This window comes from Oncorhynchus mykiss, chromosome 13 (assembly GCF_057628025.1).
Source record: "Oncorhynchus mykiss isolate SJ-2025 chromosome 13, ASM5762802v1, whole genome shotgun sequence".
NCBI lineage: Eukaryota > Metazoa > Chordata > Actinopteri > Salmoniformes > Salmonidae > Oncorhynchus > Oncorhynchus mykiss.
In genome coordinates, this window is record NC_143034.1 from 22887238 (window position 1) to 22904731 (window position 17494).

At 43.3% G+C, this 17494-nt stretch overlaps 1 protein-coding gene across 3 annotated transcripts in view; it reads right to left on the reverse strand.

Annotated features, from left to right (window-relative positions):
- The window catches only part of LOC110485729 (multidrug resistance-associated protein 1), a 32657-nt gene extending 16663 nt beyond the window's left edge, over positions 1–15994 (reverse strand). Inside the window, exons 1-7 of one of the 3 annotated variants that reach the window (XM_021556882.3) lie at positions 15705–15902; positions 15293–15404; positions 8620–8796; positions 7603–7728; positions 4867–5004; positions 1249–1371; positions 16–77 (exon numbers count right to left, since the gene is read on the reverse strand). In XM_021556882.3, coding sequence (XP_021412557.3) covers positions 16–77; positions 1249–1371; positions 4867–5004; positions 7603–7728; positions 8620–8796; positions 15293–15334 — 668 coding nt within the window. In that variant the 5' untranslated portion in view covers positions 15335–15404; positions 15705–15902. Of the gene's footprint in view, positions 1–15; positions 78–1248; positions 1372–4866; positions 5005–7602; positions 7729–8619; positions 8797–9642; positions 13017–15292 lie in introns of those variants that run through there. The other 2 variants (XM_036940392.2, XM_090195806.1) reach the window with 2 other exon arrangements.
- Positions 15995–17494: the final 1500 nt, after the last annotated feature.

Here is a 17494-nt window from a genome sequence, read left to right on the forward strand (position 1 = left end):
ATTAAACCATCTTACCCAGTAAACCACCAGAAGAGCATCTTCGACAGGAAAGAGGCATCCTTGACTGGACATGGGTTCTGAAACAGATTAGAGGGTGAATGTCACTGACTTTGACCACCATGTAAATCTCTCAATGTTTAAAGGCTTTGGTAAAACATAGGACTCCTCTGTGGCTGACTTTAATGGTTCTATGATGTACTTGTGGAGTCTATTTACTGGATGCTAATGAGTTTAAACAGCATGATGCAGTAAGGTGGTCCTCAGTGGAAACTGCATGTGTAAATAGCTGGAGACTGTGGACAGGAGTAAAGCACGTAAACAGTTAGAGTTAGTGTTGGAGCTAGGGTTGGGAGGAGAATTTGACATCCATGCTGGGTGGTAACGTGTCGTCACTGTGGCACCATGCTGAACACACACACCAACACACTAGCAATTTGTGCTCATGCTCGATCTTTGGCAACCTCTCTTCCCTCTACCGCCCCCTCACCGGAGGTCTTACTCTGTCTCTCTTTCCATCTCTCTCGCTCTTCCTCTCCATCCCTCGCTTTCTCTGTTGTTGTGACTGACTATGAGAATCTCTGACCAAGATGCGGGGGGAGCAGAGAACACACTAGGGTGTGGCTCTTACACCAGGCTGTGGCTTCCAGGCCTCTGAACCTCACTACCGCTGGCCGACCAGGACAGATGCTGAGAGACATTTAGGAGTTTTTTGGGACAGTTTGTTTTCTTGTTTTTCTCTCAAGATACAGTATTATGTCATGGACTATATAGGCTTCACTGTAGCTACCACTACCAAAGTCAAGTTGATTAGAACGGGAGTTGTTATAGTCGCTATGGTTGTTTGGTTGGAACATGATTCATCAGTCTTTTTTGATTGGACCGACCGTGAGAGAGTATGATTCCTTAAACCGCATAAATACAGAACAACGTTGGTGTAGTAGTGGTGTAACGGTCGTAGCATGGTTCATGTGGTGTGTGAGTCGTGTGTATGGAATGGACAGAGTAGACAACACATCCATTCATTAATTCACACTGTCCTCGTAGGAAAGTGGGCAGAGAGAGGAAGTGAATCACTTGATCTTCCACCAAAAGGAAAACTCAGGGAGTGTGTTGACAACGAAAGTCAAAAACCACAAGATGGCTTCTATTCTCAATCCCAGTCTCAGCCCAAGCATTCTCTCATGTTTTGGAAGGAGAGAGCATTTTGACGGAAGTGAAATATAGCCCACGTTCTGATATAATGCCTACTTTGACGAGGACGGTTTTTCCCTCTGGAGGCTGGTCAGCGAAACAACACAGGAAGAGCTGGGCCAGTTGGAGTGAGAAGTAGGAGAAAAACGCTGTGTATCTCACAATATCGGTGGTGATGCCCTGTTAAAAAAGAAAACAGTGAATATTACATGATTTGCCTAAGTAAATAAAGGTTAAATTAATACAATTGCCAACATTATTGTTGTCATTGCATTTCTCATGCAACATATAGTTGTGTAACCATTTGTGGGTTACTGAGACATGCATCTTTTGAGTTTTAAGACATGGAAATGGGTTGGTTACACACAGCATTGGAACTGTGGCATCAAGGAAATCGTGTTTCAATTTAAATGCTCTGTCACAACTAGTAAACAATGTATCATTCATTGCGATACTTTTTACTTCATCAGTGTGGGTTTGCAAGAGTTAGTCAAAATGCAAGCTTTTCTTCCCAGATAAAGATTTCAAGATTTCCCATGCTGGAACTCAACATAAGGAACACTATATAGGACAGGATATGGTTATAGGCCACGATCACAGAGAGACTCAATAAAGCTTATTTTGAACCGTAAAGCCAAATCATGGTGAAAAACCAAAGTCTTTAATACTTCGCTTTATATAAATGAAGCAATTGTAAAAAGCTCCCTGCAGTCACGCTACGACCCATATCTGTAAATAGAGAGATTGTGGGTGAAGCAGACACAAACCAACAACCCTCGCTCCCTCTTTCTCAATGGAAGACAGCCAAAACAGTGATATTAACCACGTATTATGTGAAATGTGGTTTTCACATGTTATTCTTAACTTATAAGAGACCAGCAGGCCTGTTTTTGATGGCCCATATGTCAACCTAATGTTGACCCGTTTCCCTTTGTGTGAAAGTTAGAGCCATAGTAAACGGCAGTTGGAGTGATTTTGTCATTTTAGTCATTTAGCAGACACTCTTATCCATCCCTTACAGGAGCAGTTAGGGTTAAGTGCCTTGCTCAAAGGCAAAATATTTGTCATCTAGTTGGCTCAGGGATTTGAACCAGAGACCTTTCTGTTACTGGCACAAGACTCTTAACCGCTAGGCTATCTGCCGCACAGGTACGACTTATGATCAAATCAAATTGTAATTGTCAGATGCTTCATAAACAACAGGTGTAGATTTACAGTCAAAGGCTTATGAGCAATGATAGCGTGGCTATGTACAGGGGGTACCAGTACCTAGTTGATGTGCAGGGGTACGAGGAAATTGAGGTAGATATGTACATATAGGTAGGGGTAAAGTGACTAGGCAACAGGATAGATACACTGCTGCTATTGTCTATTTCTGTATGTGAAGAGTGAGTGTGTGGCGAATGTGTGCCTGTGTGTGTGCATGTATGTGTTGGATTGTCAGTGTAAGTTTGTGTGAGTGTGTGGGTAGAGTCCAGTGTGTGTGCATAGAGTCAAAATAGTGCAAAAAGGGTCAATGCAGATATTACGGTTAGCTATTTGGTTAACTATTTAGCACACTTATGACTTGGGGGTTGAAGAGGTTCAGGAACCTTTTGGTCCCAGACTTAGCACACCTGTACCATTTGCCATGCGGTAGCAGATAGAACAGTCTATGACTTGGTTGGCCGTAGTTTTTAACCATTTTTAGGCCCTTCCTCTGGCACCATCTGGTATATAGGTCCTGGATGGCAGGGAGTTCAACCCCAGTGATGTACTGGGCCGTACGCACTACCCTCTGTAGCATCTTGCGGTCAGATGCCGAGCAGTTGCCATACCAAGTGGGGATGCAGCCAGTGGAGATGCTCTCAATGGTGGCAGCTGTAGAACATTTTAATCATCTGACGGCCCATGCCAAATCTTTTTATCCTCCTGACGGGGAAGAGGCATTGTCGTGCCTTCTTCATGACTGTGTTATTGTGTTTGGACCATGATAGGTCCTTAGTGATGTGGACACTGAGGAACTAGAAGCTCTCGACCCGCTCCACTACAGCCCATGTGAATGGGGGAATATTTGTCCCTCCGTTTCCTGTAGTTGTTGATGACAACCTCACCCTATGTTGCGCCCAGAGTGCAGATGGGGAGAACAAACTAGATCCGGCCGCATAGTGAAAACAGGGTCAGGATGGTATGGGGCTAGGAGTGGGTGGTAATATATGCCTGTAAACATAGGTCAGTTGGTCTGACCAACGAGCCGAGGGAATTGGGTCTGCAAAACCAAACATGAGCTCTGTACACTCTGTACACTCTCAACGCTTTTACCATTGCAGTGAAATGTCTCATGTTGAGATACAGGTACAACTGTCTTCTAATGTTGTTGCCTGTCTACCAGAAGAGCTGTCTCAAAGTTCTTCTCTGAGTTTGTCCATATGATCAGGGCTGGTGGTGGCCACGTGTGTGCACGTTTGAAAATGTGCCCGTCTATACACCAGTGTACAGACTGACCAGTTGAATCCAGGTGAAAGCTATGATCCATTATTGATGTCACCCGTTAAATCCAACCAGGGTTTTTCACACTCAACAGTTTCTAGTCTGTATCAAGAATGGTCCACCACACAAAGGACATCCAGACAACTTGACACAACTGTGGGAAGCATTGGAGACAACATGGGCCAGCAACCCTGTGGACCGCTTTCAACACCTTGTGCCGATGTATTTAGGCTCTTCTGAGGGGAAAAGGGGGTGCAACTCAATATTAGGAAGGTGTTCTTAATGTTTTGTTCTCCCGGTGTATGTGACTGTGTTGAGAGGATAATACAAATACTGTATTTCCCAGTAGGTCGGTCCCAGTAGGTGTTTGCTGGCTGCTCCTGCCTATAAAAGTGGTGTTGACGTGCCTCTGGTCTGACCCTGGGCTGCCATGTTGGGTTGTCTCACCAACACTATCGGTTTTACCTCAGAGCTGTCATTACCGCTGGCCTAAACACTACGTGTGGTAATGTCATACTGGAGGCGATAAGGATGTGATATGGATGTGTGTTTTTCTAAAAGCACGAATGCTGTTACCGCTTTGACAAATACGAGGACAATGATTGCAGTGTCTGGAAGGAAGAGACACCGGATGAGAAGAGATGGGAGTCTAGCAATCTACAGAGGCTTTAGGGAGACAAGGGAGAGAGTTGGCGGTGTCTGTCATCCGCCCTACCAACACTGCAGGGTTTCCTCTGTCGACTTTGGGGAGGCAATGCATTTATACCCAAGTCATGCTAAGTCTAGACTAGAAAACCCTTGGTTAATTTTGTGGAGTTACGAATAAAGCATAGCAGGCACAACAGCATCTCTATATCAAGCAATGCGCTCTCTAGTCTCTAAGTCTAGACTATGGGTAGACAACCCTAGACCCTAGACAACCCTTCAGACAAACTGGTTCTGCGGGGTCACTGAGTGCAAACCTAAGCAGACATAACAATCAGGATGTAGGCGTAACATATTCATTCAAGTAAATTGTTTCCTACGTTACAAAATGCCTGTGTGTCATGACTGTTTTGACAGTAGTCTCTATTAACCTACATTCCCATAGCGTGAACTTGTAACATCAGTCATGCAGACACTGAGTAGGTTAGTGCCTGTGTCATCACACCTGCTACTTATCCCATAGACCATAGAGAATAAAGTCATGTTCTACTACCACCGTACCTCGTACATAGCCAGCTGGATCTTTGCCCGTAGGGGCACCAGGGAACACACCACCACCAGGACCCAGAACAGGAAGAGGAAGACGGAGGAACGACAGCCTCGTATCCTCTCCAACTGGATGATGCATATGGCCAGGACCTGAGGAGAGAGTGGGGGAGAGAGTGCGACAGTGAGAGAGTGAGATTAGTAAGACTTGCATTACAACGGACAGTGAAAGTCAAGCGAGTGTTTTGAAAGGAGAGACCCCCAACTGAGGACTGGCAAGCGAGTCTACTTTGAAACTCAACAACTATTACTTTGAAGATGAAAATTCATCCCTCAATAAATCCTCTGTATTCACTGTCATTCCCAGTAGTCTCTCTGGGGCTGAGAAGAAAGCTGAGAAGAATCAATGGCTAAATAGAAAATATTTGTAAGGATTGGTTTTGGCTTTTGTTGGTTTTGGAGAAAGAGGTTAGATTGGGATTTCCCTGACCACAGACGCAGCTGTTATCCTGCTGACTTCCTTCAATAAAACAACAGATGTATGGTACTATGCCTTCCACCCCTCCTTCCTTCCATCCCTCCATCCATGCATTGCTTTTTGCCTGAATTGCACTATATTCATTTTCTCTTCTTCAAAAATGTCTCTGAACTCGTCTATTTTGTTTGAATACAGGCTGTCATTGTAAATAAAATAACATTCTTAACTGACTTGCCTGGTTAAATAAATGTTTAGTAAAATAAGTAGATTAAACAGGACTGATTCCATGTTTTGGGGCACCAGTGTCTATCCGAAAAATCCCTTGTCTTTCCACGGACTGTGTTTTGTCTGTAATTATCTCTGACTGTCTGTAGTTTGGTCAAGTTGAGAAGTCATCTAGCCTCGCCAGCTCATCACTAAAAGTAGAGTGTGGTTATAGAGTTGCATAATAGATACCATACTGGTTCCATCAGATCTTAAAAACTGTCCTGTTTTTAAGCAACCAGCCATGAACACCATAGAAACACTATTTGTATGCTATAGAGTGGAGATAAATATGGTGATTGTTGGGTTAATTTTCAGTTTCTATGCCTATTGTTAGACTAGCCACATTGCAGGCAAAGAAATGGCCTCCAGACTCATAATTACCAGTATAAACTCTTGATATATCAACGACACCATAGAAACTAGCCTGGTCCCAGATAGTGTTGTGCTACCTTGACAACTCCTAAAGGTTATAGTGTGGCAAGACAGCACAAACTGATCTGGGACCAGGCTAGGTAGAAACACTGTATAGAAAAAAGATCTATGCTGTGTGGTTGGATGTCAGGTTCATTTCCCAGTTTCTATGCTGCTTGGCCTGTTGCCTAACTAACCACATTGCAAGCAAGAAATGGCCATTCCCTTTTGAGAGAAACCCATTTCTTTGAATGGAAGTCAGTGGGTGTAACTAAGTCCATTACTAAAACCTAACTCAATTCCATACCTAGTAATTATACTGGAAGTCTGGGGAATTGGGGTGGAAAAATAACTCTGCGTCATGGTGTCGCTGATTACAGCAGATGGCGTGCCTTGCAAGCAGCTCTCATGGTAGGAAGAGAGAGTAACCATGACCACGAACCAGGGTGAGTCTGGTGAATTTTAAAACATTTCCAAACATTGACTGTATATGGGTCGATGAGTACGAGAAACAAGCAAAATAACGTAGTTTGGACACGGTGTTCCTTAGCTTTACGTATGGGTAACCAGAGGGTGGTGGCTGCCATTATGGTTCTGTGCCCAGAAAATGATTGGCCTTGGCTTTTTATTTACATAGCAACCAACCAATCAAGTGTAAATATCATGGCTGGTTAACCGTAGCAATGTCTTGGATTTCAAATCTGGGTCCCTAATGTGATAAAAAAGTGACCTTTTTAAAAATGGATGCCTTGTGTACCTGGTACAAGAGATGCATTCAGTATTTCTTCACCCAAACAGTTGCTGATATTGACCTAAGAGTCTGAGGTGACCACAGGTGGGCCAGGCTGTCTGATTTGGAGGGACTGAGTCTGTGCAGTACTTGTGTACGGCCTCTGAGGGAGAGGGGATTTATGGGTAGGGGGGTCATGGCTCTGTGAGTCAGCTACAGGGGGCACACTGCCTATTCCCAACCCCTTGCACCTCTGCCTCTGTCTTAAATCTGACATTATACCCCCCCCCCCTACACAGTAGTAAACATGACTTTATTCTATATAGCTGGGCCTCCCATAGTGCACTGCACTGCTCTCCACCGACATTCTCCTCTGCCTGATCCCAGTACTGTAAATCAGTGGGGAGGATGATTTGAGAGTAGAGTACAGTATGTCTTTGTAATCATTGTAGAAGTTGTCACACAGTGTTTATTGACAGAGGTCATAGAGTGCTTTGCTTAGCCCCTGCCCTCTCTAAGAGTAAATCAGGAGTAAACGACTCAAACTGCTGCTATACGCATGCACCACCAGGATCTGCTGTCAGGGAAGCCTCTTTGTTCACGATTGCTCTCTCCGTCTACTATGTCTCAGTATCGCCTCTTGACTTCTCTTCCTTGACGGCAGATCCTGGCGGTGCATAAAAAATATATATCATGTATTTCACCTGCTTAAATAAAGGTAGGGGGAAAAGCAACTCCCAGGATCTACTGTCAGGGAAGAGAAGTCAACAGCAGATACTGAGACATAAACAGTAGATAGAGAGAGAGAGCAATCGTGAAGAAAGAAGCTGAGACAAAGACATTGGCTGATGGTTACAGTACTTACCACAGTCAAGCTGCGTATGATGGGACTGAGGAGGAAGACCATGTGGTTTTGGATCTCATGACTCCTCTCCAGAAGAATGTAGAAGAACTCCACGAAGCCAAATGAAGCCAGGAGGAACCCCAGCACCTGGAGGATGGACAGACACAGGGAGGGAAGCAGAGTGAGGTCTGCAGTACTGTCATTGTGATTGATTCAAACCTTTTGGTTACTGGGGAAACCAGAAACATGCATCTTTAGCACCTAAATCACAATCTGGACTCTCAAGAGACTCTGGAACTGTCAATCCATATTGTCAAGTTGCATGTCTCCATATTGTAAGTATTTTATATACTTTATACAGACTGAAGTACAACCACATGGAACTTAACAGTGGAAAGTGAGAAGGGACCAAGACATTTAAATGTACATGTAACCCTCTTGGAGTGCCATGTATGCCATCCTATAAACTCTTACGTTCGTCCTGTAAGCTCTTACATTCGTCCTGTAAACTCTCCATGCTTTCTTGAGTACTCTCTAAACCTTCATGGCTTTTCCCCACTGATATCCCCTCCTCTTGCTCGCTAAGGCATGAAATTGTCCCCGGCCGGCCCTATATAAACACTAACCATGTGGTGCTTGGTCTTCACAGTACTTCACACTCATATTATTTTATGGCAGATATGGTTGGTGCACTCGAACACTCGCCTGGTCTTGTATAATGTTAATGGCCATGCCATGTCTACTCTTGCGGTTTGGTTTAAGGCTGGTCTTAAGGCTCAGGACTGGTTGGTGCAGGCTGGTTGTACTTTCAGGTTGAAACGTTGCACTGAATAACACTACAGGAGCATCCAGCAGTGTCTGGGTACTGGGTATCTATTTTTCTTTCATGACTTTACTTTTTGTACCCTGCATCTGCAAGCCACTGGATGTGCTTATAAACTCATAGAGATAGAATGACTAGAATAGACAATTCAAGTCACTGTTCTGTGATCGTTGGACCGACCGCTGACCATATTGGGATTCTATGGGTTGGCTCACCGTCTTGGCAGTGCAGAGAGTGGAGATTCGGATGCATCCACAGTCATGGCAGTAGAGTTTGAGGGCGTAGAAGGGCGCCAACAGCCAGAGGTAGACGCACGGGAACCAGACCAACACCGTGTTCTGGAAGCACTCGGTCAGGTCCGGTTTGTCCGTGTACCACGTTCGATTCCAGTCCTGGAAAAGACAAAGATAGACCTGTTAATATGTGTAAATTAGGATGTGAGAGAGTGGAGGAGTAGGTTTCTGCACCATTCTCTGCACTGAGTAGAATTCATTTATTTCTTGACTCAATACAGATTTATATTTATGTAATGGAGTATTGTTCATTGTTTTCATGAGTTCATTTTAAGTACAGAATTTCTCATTCAGTCTCTAAATTGGCTGTGTTCAAATAAATACAACTCAACCAATTTTCCTCCAAGCTTCGCCTACTGTACTGTCAACTTGAGGAACGTCAACTTGATATATCAGTCTAACAGTTTACTTCTGTCAGGGTATTAGCCTAGTGACAGATTATTGAGGGCAAGGGTTGTTAAATGAACTGTTTGAGTCCAGTCCAGAGAAACTGGACGCTGGCTACAGTATAATGTCCCGGTCTGTGTATCTAGGCATTGGAGAGTGAAACCACAGCAAGTCAACATACGGTAATCTGTGTGCGCGTTAGTTGGATGGTTGGAGCTTGGGAGTTTTTCGTCTTTTTGTCTACAGAGCTGAGTCAGTCCTGGAATATTTTAACCCACGGCTCCACCACGTTTAAAAACTTTCCCCTTTGGAAGGGCGAAGTCAGTCAAAATATTACAGTACATGATGACGATACAAACCCACTTAGACGACAGTGGGATGTATTCTGTTTGTGCCGACCGAAGTGTGTACTGTTGGCCGAAGTTGCTAAATCCACATTTCCAGATTGCATCATGCAAGCCTGCAGCCCCCGGCGACGGTGGGCTGAAAAGGAAGGAAGTCTGACTGTAAAAAGCACCAAAATACTCTTAGCCTCTAAGTGCTCTGTTGTACTCTCACCTCTCCCTGTTTTTCACCTCTAAGCTCTCTGACGAGGGGCTGGGTGTCTGGCTGCAGTTTGGAGGAGCTAGAGGTGCCTGCAGAGTTGCGAGAGGAAGTGGGTTTAACTACTATGGTCGGCTGGACTTGTTGAGTGGCGGCAATGCAGCGTTGTGAATCACACACACACACACACACACACAAACACACACACAGCAGCTTGTAGCAGCGGGGCAAGGCAGACTCCCAAGGGCATAAGGGAGAGTGACCACAATTCATAACAGCTGTATGTTCGGTCTTTACGCAACAGCAACACCAAATGTGTTACTATACTAACAAATGTGTTATTAATTTCAGTTTAGTTTATCCATCCCACAAGACGCAATTCTGCTCCTACTACATAAAATACTCCAGATCATGTGTGAGGAAATTAATCCACCTACTGAATATTTTCTCTGTGTAACAGGTATTCTTCTGAAGTGCTAGATGGCTATTGACTCAATGAGTGGGAGTCTTTTTCACAGTCTCTCCTTGGCTCCTGTGGTCAATTTAGGCCTGCAAACAAACACTTTTACAACTGTTATATAAGAATCTTTTGAGTTGTCAAACAAACTCAAAAGCTTTTTCTTGGTCACCTTGCTCAGCGTTTTCTGAATTGGCTACAGAAGCTTCTTCCAGACCTTGGTTTGGATGGAAATGGAAGGTCTATTTTTACCTATCAAACGTAGTGATGTGAACTGAGGAGAGAGAGCCTGCATGGACTGTGTTGTGCAGCCTTTCAGTTATCTGAGAGAAATGATACATTCTGATTCCTTTTTGATATCATTCAATAATTCACTGTAATACTTTACGTCACTGCAAGCATAAATGTGTCCAAAGATCTCAACCATTTGGCATACGGAGTGAATGTGTTAGTTAAATTGGATCTGTTCATTGTCATTTAGAGAATGTTGTAATTGTCTCAACAGGACTGTTCATCATTGCCTTTGTCACGTCTCCCAAATTGCAGAGTAGTTTTGATTTAAGATAAGGTTTTCAAAACATGTTGAATTGCAGGGTTTCAATACAATCCCGTCCAGTTTGCAGAGTAGGTGTTCTCTGAACCACACCTCTCTTGCTGAATGCAGGATTCTCTACGTCAAATTGTCTTTATCCACAATGCAAGATAATAACATTTGATTGATAGGGGATGAAATAATTCTCTTTTCACCTTTCAGCTCTTTGACCAGAACTGTTACCGAAGTAAGATTATGTTGTTGATGTAGCCGCACTACTCTGAAGGGCCCAGGGACATACGTTGCCATAAAATTACTACATATCCGTAATGTGTTCTATGTTTCACCTTCTGTAAATGTTTCATTTGAATGTTCCAGAGTTTTCGCATTCGCAACATTCTGTTTTATGTCTTGTCCCACGTTGGGAACTTTGTTAAAGAGGCTGCTGGCACAAGATTAGGTCGGCCACCTTTGTATACAGTTAGATTGGTGAGCTCGGAAGGTACATCGACTGATAATGGCCATGTTTTTTTCTGGCTTTGTTAGCAATATAACGGTTATGGCATGTTACTCGGTAGCAGATTGTTCTAGAAGTAGCAGACTGTTCTATGGATGAAATCTCAATTAGTGTTTGCATGTCTATTCCTGAATAAGACTGATATGTGAATATCAGGTGTGTGAAAGAGAGAAAGAAAAAGAGAGGGGGAATAGAGAGAATGACACAGGGAGAGAGCGAGAGAGGCACAGAGAAAGAGAGTGAGTGATGACAGGCGATTGACTGATACCTTTCTTCCTGGATCAATGCCATTCTCCAATTTTCGAATAAAAGTACACTCACATCAACGATAGTTCACATGTGTATCTGAATTTGGCTGGCATGTGAATAGCAGGTCTGAGTGATAGAGAAAGAGGGGGGGGGGGGGGGGTAGAGAGAGAGAGTGGACAGGGGGATTGACTAATGGCTTTCTAGCTGGATCAGGGCCATTCTCACATTTTTTGAATCCAGGTACAGAATGTGGAGCTTTGCTCCTATGCGTACTATTAGGGATTACCGGCAGCTGTCCACATACTGATTGATCCACATGCTTGGCTGTACCTGATATTCCCAGATATCCTTACATTACCTACGGTAGCATCACATAGGATGCTTACGCTCTTTGAGACTCCAGTTCTCGTGCTTAGCGTGGTGTCACTATCCATGCCATCATTCTACTTAGATTAGAATGCATGTCCAATACATTGATTTCTTCATGAAGTGGTATGCTAGTGTGGATATTGGAACCTCGTAGCCTAAGCCTAAGTGCACTTACATAGGTGCCTATGGCTCTAATGTCATTTGAGAAAGGTCCATGCATACTGTGCAACTGTACCTTCCTTGTACAGCAGAGAAGTCTACTTGGAAAGTCTTCAGTAACCTAACTTTGAAAGTAAACTTTCAGAAACGTATGCCTGAACTCTGAACTTACGCCCTGTAGGTTTAAATGTGTCAACATGTGCATGCTGTGTCAACATGTGCATGCTGGGACAGTTTGAACTGAACTCTTTCAGGACAATAGAGTCAACCACCAATGAGCACCTTATAGAATATTGGCAGAACGTTAGTAAAAAAAGACAATCCTACACAGTACACACTACTCTGCCAAGATGCATTTATCCCTGCAGAACAATACATAGTCCTGCCACAATAATTGCATGATACACCATATATACAAAAGTATGTGGACATCGCTTCAAATGAGTGGATTTGGATATTTCAGCCACACCCGATGCTGACAGGTGTATAAAATCAAGCACACAGTCATGCAATCTCCATAGTCAAACATTGGCAGTAGAATGGCCTTACTGAAGAGCTCAGTGACTGTCCCATGTGGCACCACCCAACAAGTCAGGTCATAACATTTCTGCCCTGCTATAGCTGCCAACTGTAAGTGCTGTTATTGTGAAGTGGAAACTACTAGGAGCAACAACGACTCATCAGCCATGAAGTGGTAGGCCACACAAGCTCACAGCACGGGACCGTGCTGCAGCATGTAGCGCATAAAAATGGTCTGTCCTCAGTTACAACTCTCACTACCGAGTTCCAAACGGCCTCTGGAAGCAACGTCGACTGTTCGTCGGGAGCTTCATGAAATGGGTTTCCATGGCCGAGCAGCCCCACACAAGCCTAAGATCACCATGCGCAATGCCAAGCGTCGGCTGGAGTGGTGTAAAGTAAGCTAACATTGGACTCTGGAGCAGTGGAAACGCGTTCTCTTGAGTGATGAATCACGCTTCACCATCTGGCAGTGTAACGGACGAATCTGGGTTTGGCGGATGCCAGGAGAACGCTACCTGCCCCAATGCATAGGGCCAACTGTAGATTTTGGTGGAGGAGGAATAATGGTCTGTGAATGATTTTCATGGTTCTGGATAGGCCCCTTAGTTCCAGTGAAGGGAAATCTTAACAATACAGCATACAATGATATTCTATACATTCATTACTCTTCTGGGAAGGCTTTCCACTAGATGTTGGAACATTGATGCAGGGACTGGCTTCCATTCAACCACAAGAGCATTAGTGAGGTCGGCACTGATGTTGGGCGATTATGCCTGGCTCACAGTCGGCGTTCCAATTCATCCCAAAGGTGTTGGATGGTGTTGAAATGCTTATGTTTCTAGCTCCAACAGTACAGTAATACCTAACAGCACAAAACAATACACACAAATCCCAAAAATATCAGAACGAGCCATGTCAGAGTCGGAAATGGTGTGGTATAGACCGTATGGACAGTATATGAACAGAAAAGGTGTGTACAGCAGTAGTAATATGGGATTCAATGACTGTATACATATGGCAGCACTATGTACATAGAGCAACTGTCTCTAAGGTGCAAAGTAGAGTACCAGGTGGGAGACGGCTAGTTGGGACTATTTCACAGTCTGATGGCCTCTCTGATGGAGATAGAAGCTGTTTTTCAGTCTCTTGGTCCCAGCTTTAATGCACCTGTACTGACCTCGCCTTCTAGGTGGTAGCGGGGTGAACAGGCCGTGGCTCGGATGGCTGAGGTCCTAGATGATCTCCTTGGCCTTCTTGTGACACCGAGGGCTGTAGATGTCCTGAAGGGCAGGCAGTGTGCCCCGGTGATGCGTTGGGCTGACCACACCACCCTCTGGAGAGCCATAAAGTTGCGGACGGAGCAATTGCTGTACCATGCAGTGATACCGCCCGACAGGAGGCTCTCAATGGTACATCTGTAGAATTTCTTCAGCCTCCTGAGGTTGTTGCGCTTTCTTCACCACACTGTGTGTATGGACAATTTCAGGTTGTCAGTGATGTGCACACCAAGGAACTTGAAGCTTTAGATGATACCCCTAAAGATCATACTCCACCTCTATCCGAATACCTGAGCCCCGAGCGGATCCGGATCCAGAATTCTAAATAATGTCACGGGTCTGAGTCGGCTCTGATATGATTGTCACGGGTTTCGGGTAGGTGGATGAGAGAGAGAGAGAGAGAGAAGCGTGCAGCTTGTTGTTGTTGGCCAATCATAAGTCAGCAAAGCGGCAAAAGGCTACAGTCATAGAGCCTCTGTGTGTGGCAAAAGTTAGGAGATATCTAATCAGTGGAAGATGAAAGTCAAAGGAGAAGGACTACAACGACCAAGAGCCAACATGTAGACTTCTGCCCAGTATTCTGAATGGAGTTGTTATTTGTAACTGTAGGATGAGAAAGCACGTGCACTGCAGCCTCTATTAGCCTAGCTAGCTAAAGTTAGTTAGCTTTAATAGCTTCTCCTGGTTTGATGCAGTCAAGACAGGTACTACGTCATCATGTTTGATGATAAATAACCTAGCTATGGCAGCTATTAGTCTACTATAGTGCGAGTCGGCTTGTTGGTTGGTTGCCGTCTCTCGTCTTTCACTCCCTGCTCCCTGTGTCACTTGCTCATTATTCATGATTCATTCAGGATTATCCGTAATCATGGTAGCATCCACATTTTCCATTGTTATTTACTGTAAAAGCGAGACCAAATGACACAATACATTATTTACCATTGATATCTATTATAATCTGAAACATAACCAAAACAAACTGCAAATGCATCCCACAAGTTTTGCTGCATCATGTTATGAGCATGCTTGCCATCGTCATTTTTTAGGATAAAAATAAATGGAATAAAGCTAAGCACAGGAAACATCCTAGAAGAAAACCTGGTTCAGTCTGCTTTCCAACAGACACTGGGAGACAAATGCACCTTTCAACAGGACAATAACCGAAAACAAAAGGTCAAATCTACACTGGAGTTGCTTACCAAGATGACATTGAATGTTCCTGAGTGGCCTAGTTACAATTTTGACTTAAATCGAATTGAAAATCTATGGCAAGACTTGAAAATGGCTTTTTAGCAATGATCAACAACCAACTTGACAGAGCTTGAAGACTTACGCAAAAAGACTCACTGCCAAAGGTTTTATTTGTCATAAATTTTTAATCAATGTTAGAATTTTTCTTCCACTTCCACATTACATAGTATTTTGTGTAGATCGTTGACCAAAAATGACAATTAAATCAATTTACGTCAAGGGATGTGAACACTTTCTGCAGGCACTGTATTCTAAATAGATTTCAAACAGTTGACTACAGGTACTTGCTCAAACAAGTGAACTTTTGAACATGAGGTCCATCATGCACTCACCCATAGAGGATCCAGGCCACTGAGTTCACAAAAGGCATCCATCCACTCCCCTTCACCTTCCTCCTCACTTCTCTCTGGGGTTCAATATCCCTTCTCAGGATGGGCACAGGTACTGTATGAGTGAGAGAGAGTGTCTGTGTGTAAGACTCCTCTTTCTGAAGTAAAATATCACTGCTCTCAGGTGTAGGCTAGTCACTCAGTGTGTGTCAGTGTGAGACTTCTCCTCAATGAAGGCACATTGTGTGTGTTTCTGTGTTAAGGTACACTGTGTGTGTCAGTGTTTCAAGGTACACTGTGTGTGTCTCTGTGTTAAGGTACACTGTGTGTGTCTGTGTTAGTATAATACTTATGTTAGTGAAGCCACTCAAGTGTTCTAGTGTTCAAGTCAAGTGTTCCTCTCTCTCTCTGACACCTTGTGCTCTCTCTGTGCTCCTCCAGCAGTTCTGAGTCCCTTTCTGTGTCTCCGCTGTTTATGAGTGTCTCCCTGTTAGGTGGGTGGAAGTATTTCTCTCTCTCTTTCTCTGTCGCTCGCTCTCTCTCTCTCTCTCTCTGTCTCTCTCTCCCCTCTTTTTCTCCAACCTCTGCTGGATCTTGATCAAAACACCACAACTTGCTACTCCCCCTTGATAGGATGGCAGTCTGTTCCACACCCAGAAACACTCCTCTCCCCCCTCCACACCCGTCCTCTCCCTGTAGTAAAGTAGCAGCTTTATCTCCCTCTGTGACCACGAGGAGTTTTGTTTTTACATTGGCACAGTTAAGTAGGTGCGATTTTCAGAGTTCAAAGTTCATTCCTGGCCCCTTGCTTGTCCTGATAACCTAGATATGTATGTGCAGCTGTTGGACATCTACGTAAACAAAGGACCATGGGAATGCATTTAATTTCCTACCAGCATTTAGGTGAGAAACACTGAGCAAGAGCGGAACACACACACATATATATATATTAATATATATATATATATTAATATATATATATATATATTAATATATATATTCATATATATATATATATATATATATATATATATATATATATATATTCATATATATATATATATATATATATATATATATATTAATATATATATATATATTAATATATATATATATATTTTAATATATATATTCATATATATATATATATATATATATATATATTCATATATATATATATATATATATATATATATATATATATATATATATATATATTCATATATATATATATATATATATTCATATATATATATATATATATATATATATATATATATATATATATATATATATATATATATATATATATATATATGTATACACACACACACACGCACAGTAATGATTTATTTGAGTGTAGTTCATAACCGTGCCATGCCACTCTAGCTAACCACACACACACACAGGCAACAGTAGTCTATCAGTGCCCCAGCCAGCACCATGGAGTTGACACAGAGAGACAGGGTGTCATTTCTGAGATATATAGCCGTCCATGATGTTGTGTAGAATGCAGCAACTTACTGATTCGTTTTTTGGGTGTGGATTCTGAGAGGAGATTATGGAGAGAGTGTGTGTGTGTGTGTGTGTGTGTGTGTGTGTATGTGTATGTGTGTGTGTGTGTGTGTGTGTGTGTGTGTGTGTGTGTGTGTGTGGAGTTGGAGGGTGTGTATGAGGAACTTTTGTGAGTGTATATGTGTGTGTGCTTGTTCATGCATGCGCCTGTGTGTGTGCGTCTGTGTGTATGTACGTGTGTGCTTGGTCCTGCATGTGTCTCTGTGTGTGTGTGTGTGTGTGCGTGCACGTGCGTTCGTTTGTGTGTGCACGCATGCATGTGTGTGTGTGTGTGTGGGTAGTGTGTGGGGCAGTTATTGTGTGAGGAGAGTGCCAGATGTGAGGATGAGTAACCCTGCAGCACTTCACTTTCCTCCGAACCTCAGCCAAACCTTCAAAAAAAAACTCACCACAAACTCTGACCCTAACAGACATCCATCCCCATCTGAACCTCATGGAATATTTTTGTCGAAACCCAATAAAAACAGTGTCTGTGTCTCTTGCTCTTTAAGGGTCTTTGTAGTCTGCTTATAGGTACGGTAGTCTAACATCAGACACACTAACTGATGACCATCACCCTGGTGAAGACCCAAGGGAAAGTTCAGATGGTGCATGGGGAAAGTATGACAGTGTCTGGTAATACCGACACCA